The following is a 4,597-nucleotide window of genomic DNA, read 5'->3' on the forward strand; positions in this document are numbered from 1 at the left end:
ACAATAATTTCAGGTTAGGAGAGGGTGATGCCTGTCCCAAGACAGTGAATCTGCAGTTAAGGGATTGTCCTGGGTTTATGTCTGTTATATTTTGTTTCCTTTAATTTTTTTTTTTTTATACATAAAAATATGCCGGTACCAAGTCAGAAATATGACAGTTGTTTTCCATTCGTATGATGTGATTTTGCTTTTGATTTTGCAATTTGCAACTAGGGACTTTTTTTTTTAGAATTTTCCTCATGGTTCCGTATTGTTGTGATTTAAACTTTTGTTTTGTCAGCTAAACAATCAATTCCCCCTAAGAAAAATAATGAAATATAAACTGGTTTTCGTGTGACATTTGTTTTTCGTGTTTACAATAAGTTTAGTAAGTATTATACAGTTCTTATGGTTTCCGTTAATCTACTTGTCAGTTTGTGTTAATCCTCTTCTTTTGATTTGTATAATGGTACGCAAATAACTGCACGTAAACATAGATCAGCATAATTTCTGTAATTAACATTTGACTTAAATTCGAGTTGTTTTTCTCAAAGTATGACTGGAATTGCAACTCAAACTTTAAGCATTATCATACCTTTAACTAGAAGTCGAACTGAAATCAGCAGATGAATTCGAATTATAAATCGAAATCAAACTCGATACCAAAAAACATTGGTATGTCACAGTCATCGAGGACGTCTGACTTTTGATATACCGTTTGGTATTTTAAGCGTCCTTTGTATTCAGTATTAAAATAGTGGGTTGAACATTTCATCATAATATTTACTCTTAAATATTAACAAGATGTTGTCCTATAAAAGGTTAAATACATTTTAATAAACAAACTGATTGATCAGAAATCTGTGTGGAGTCAACGGCAACTCCAATAATTGTTATCGCATCTAATTAAGATGTTAGATTTTCTTAAGGTCTTCAGAATGGAGCATATTTTCCTGATATATTTTTTGTGCATTATAAGATTTCATTAATAATCACTTAAATGAAAGACAACGTACTATATATTTTTTAGTTTAATAGCCAAAAGCATCTATTTTGTACATGTGTTCGAGTTGTAGGAATTCACAGAAGACACAAACATATATAATTTCAAACTGATGGGACCAGCTAATTAACAACAAACAACAAATTAAAAATTAACAAATATAAATCAATATGAGCAGTCATTTTAATATCACGTTTAGACAGACTGAGACATTTGCATTTATTTTTGTAGATAATCAATACCGTTATGATTCTCATTGTTATGGGATATCATTACCCGTTTCTGTAGATATATCCAACTTCCGTTTCATGTATATACGTTATGTACTAAGTCAGGAATATGACACTTTTTCCTCGTTCTTTCATTTGATAAAGGACTTTCAGTTTCGAAGTTCGCTTGCGTTCCCTATTTTTTCTATTTGACTTTTAATGTTTGCAACTATATATAAAAAAATGTAATGTAACGATTCACTTCTCTTTCATTTTCCGGGTGCAACGTGTGGAGCAGGATTTGCCTACACTTCCGGAGCATATGATATCACCCCATTTTGTGTTGGGGTTCGTGTTGCTTAGTCTTTAGTTTTCTATGTAGTGTCGTGTGCTTTTGATTGTCTGTCTTTTTCTTTTCTTTTTTTGCCATTGCGTTGTCAGTTTATTTTTGATCTATGAGTTTGAATGTCTCTCTGGTATCATCCGCCCCTCTTTTGGGTCATTGTTAGATGATGACTTACATTTATAATTGTTTAGAAAATTCGAAGGTGAACAATAACTGTTTGAATGAGATCATTGGGTCATTCCATTGTATTTGTTCTGATTATTTTGTTTTTCTTCTTCCGTCACTTTTTTTTCTTGCCTATAAATTTTGTTTTGCAAAGTGTCTCTTAGATGTTTAGTATATATCGAACAGTTTATGCGCCTTTGATATTCACCCTGCGCAACCCGAATACTTTCTTTGTAAGAGTTATCTCCCCGAACACTGTTTTCCTTGTGACTACATCTCCTCCATAACCGTAAAAGAAAGCAACAAATGTATTTTATAAAATTGCTCGTTACATCCTTTGCGTGATATGTCTTATTTTGACCAAAGCGATACGAACACTCCATACGAGAGTTATTTCCCCTTATGCATTTGATATAAGTGATATGCATTTTTATTTGATAAACCATAAGTTATAGAGACCTAGGATCTTTTGATTTGAGGTTCTTGTTCCAAAAAAATGAAAATTATTTCAAGTTCATATTCTAAATGTTGATTTTGGTTTACTTTCACTTATTTCCAAAAAAAACGTTTACGATTTATTTTTACTATTTTTAGTTGCGTCACATGTAAATTTTGATTGCAAGGGTACGTTGAACGTAAACAGGAGGTAGGTGTCTCCCCTCTAGTATGTAAAAATACGGGTATGGTGTTATAACTCATTTACCATATGTAATTAAGATCTATGGTCTTTTGATTCGAGGTCCTTGGTTTGAAATTAATCTCAAGGTCATAGCTTAATTTGACATTCTAAATTTTGACCTTTGCTTTTACCTCATATGTATACATGATAAAGCCATGAGACTTTTTTCAATAGGTTTCAATCCATTTAACCTTGAATAATACAACCTGAAGTGACCTTGTTTTAATCGGAAGTAGCTATTTTTTGTTCTTTATTGATATAAAAGTATATAGAACCAGATATTTTTGGAATCAGTGTCAAGTAAATATTCAAATAGTATCGGAAGTAACATGTTTAAAACCGGAAGTAACAAAGTATTTCCCTTATTTAAAAAATATTGCATAGAAACCATATATTTTTTGAATCAGCGTACAATAAGCTATCATTTGACGATTGTTATGACATTTCTAACCTAATTGTACTACTTTCATATAAAAATACATGGTTTTTAGTGGAAACAGAACAATTGGTTTTTAATTTTCTATGATTTTGTATTTAGTCAAGTTGTAAAGATGTAATTAAACAAACTACATATACTACGTACAGAATATAAACACACGATTGCAAACGTTGAAACAATATCTATGCATCCGTCATATCCTACAAGGCTACAATGGATGCTACACAATGAATAGTGGAACTTGAGGAAATAATATTGAACATTTTACTACAATTCTTGTAAATCTTATCCCCTAGAATCTCCAATTTTATTCCCATGTCAGGGTAACTATAACTCTGAATGTAATCATTATGCCATACCCGTTATTCTATATTTAATAATTTTCAAATTTCAATTAACAACCGAACATATTACATCATACTATCTGTGATTTTAGCGACATGTATTTTTCCGTAGTTCTCATGTTTGGCTTTTCCACAACCAATTAATAAATATCCCTTAGTGTCAAAGCATAAACTGTATGGTTCAGTGATTCCAAAGTCTTTACAAATGAACTGAACTCCAAGTAAATGTCCATTTGAATTTATAACATGAAGTGCATCGTTACTATAATCTGCAACAACAATGTTATCACTTTGCGTTACAGTAATTGCATATGGTTTGAAGGTTCCTAGATTATTTTGCCCGTCGTAGGTAAATTTGATGCAGCCATTTCTATCTACAGCTAATATTCGACCATTCTTTTGTCTGTCAAAACAATCAACAACATAGACAACATTTTTTGAATCGGTTCGAATGTGCAATGCATAACTGAACAGTTTATTTCCTTTTTTGTCGAATTCTAATGTAAATTTTCGTTGATAAGCACTATTGAATATTAAAACTTGTCTGACCGAAAAATCCTTGACTGGAAACGGTGGTCCTTGTTCTCTTAAGCTGACTATTACTTCATTGTCTTTGTTCACATGAATGGCCAATAAAATCATTGGAGTAGTATCCAAAACAGTCTTGACCTCACCCACATGCGATATAACTTGAATAGTACTTACGTCAAATTCTTTCATAAGTATTTCACCATCTTTGTTTATTGCAATGTCAAATACATTTTTCTTTAAGGTTTGTAATATCTTTATTGATGATTTTAAGAGTTTACCTTTTACAAACTGATTTCCATTCGATGGTATGTGGCAATAGGTATAGTAAAGTAAACCGTCGTCCGAGCAAAGTAAAGTATGAACAGCTGGCAGAGTAGTTGTGTAGGAATTGAAAACTGATGAAATAACTACAAACGTTACCTGCTGAGAACTTGGTGATGACTGGCTGATATCCTGAATAGAAATAACGTCATGATCTTGTGAACACTGAAGTCCTTGATGGACAGTAACTTTACAGGTGTTACACAGGCGAACATTGCAATCCACACATGTCCATTTGATTCCTTGACCTTTGCAGAAATAGCATGAAACTGTCACTTGTGCTTTTCTAATGCTTGATGATTTCGTTGAAGTCGCCATTGACTCTATACAAGTGTATTAAGTGGTCAAGTGTATTTTTTCCTTGTGTGTTGTTTCTCGGTAAAAAGTGTCAAAGGTTAGTACTTGACTAACTTAAAATTTAAGTGGAACCGTTTCTCGGCGTAAGGACATATTTATAGATATACACTACTCCAAAGATAAGATGAAATTTTGTCATTTGTATTTTGTATATTGACGTTCACAATATATTATCTGTACAGATAACAGGTAACATACCTAAAAATTATTATAGTTCGTATTAC

At 32.0% G+C, this 4,597-nt stretch overlaps 1 protein-coding gene across 1 annotated transcript; it reads right to left on the bottom strand.

Annotated features, from left to right (window-relative positions):
- Positions 1 to 2,926: 2,926 nt before the first annotated feature.
- Positions 2,927 to 4,393, bottom strand: LOC134700365 (uncharacterized). Its single transcript, XM_063561720.1, has one exon. It carries the CDS (start codon positions 4,332 to 4,334, stop codon positions 3,231 to 3,233), a length of 1,104 nt encoding a protein of 367 aa, XP_063417790.1. The 5' UTR covers positions 4,335 to 4,393; the 3' UTR covers positions 2,927 to 3,230.
- Positions 4,394 to 4,597: the final 204 nt, after the last annotated feature.

Source organism: Mytilus trossulus, unplaced genomic scaffold (genome assembly GCF_036588685.1).
Source record: "Mytilus trossulus isolate FHL-02 unplaced genomic scaffold, PNRI_Mtr1.1.1.hap1 h1tg000138l__unscaffolded, whole genome shotgun sequence".
Lineage (NCBI taxonomy): Eukaryota > Metazoa > Mollusca > Bivalvia > Mytilida > Mytilidae > Mytilus > Mytilus trossulus.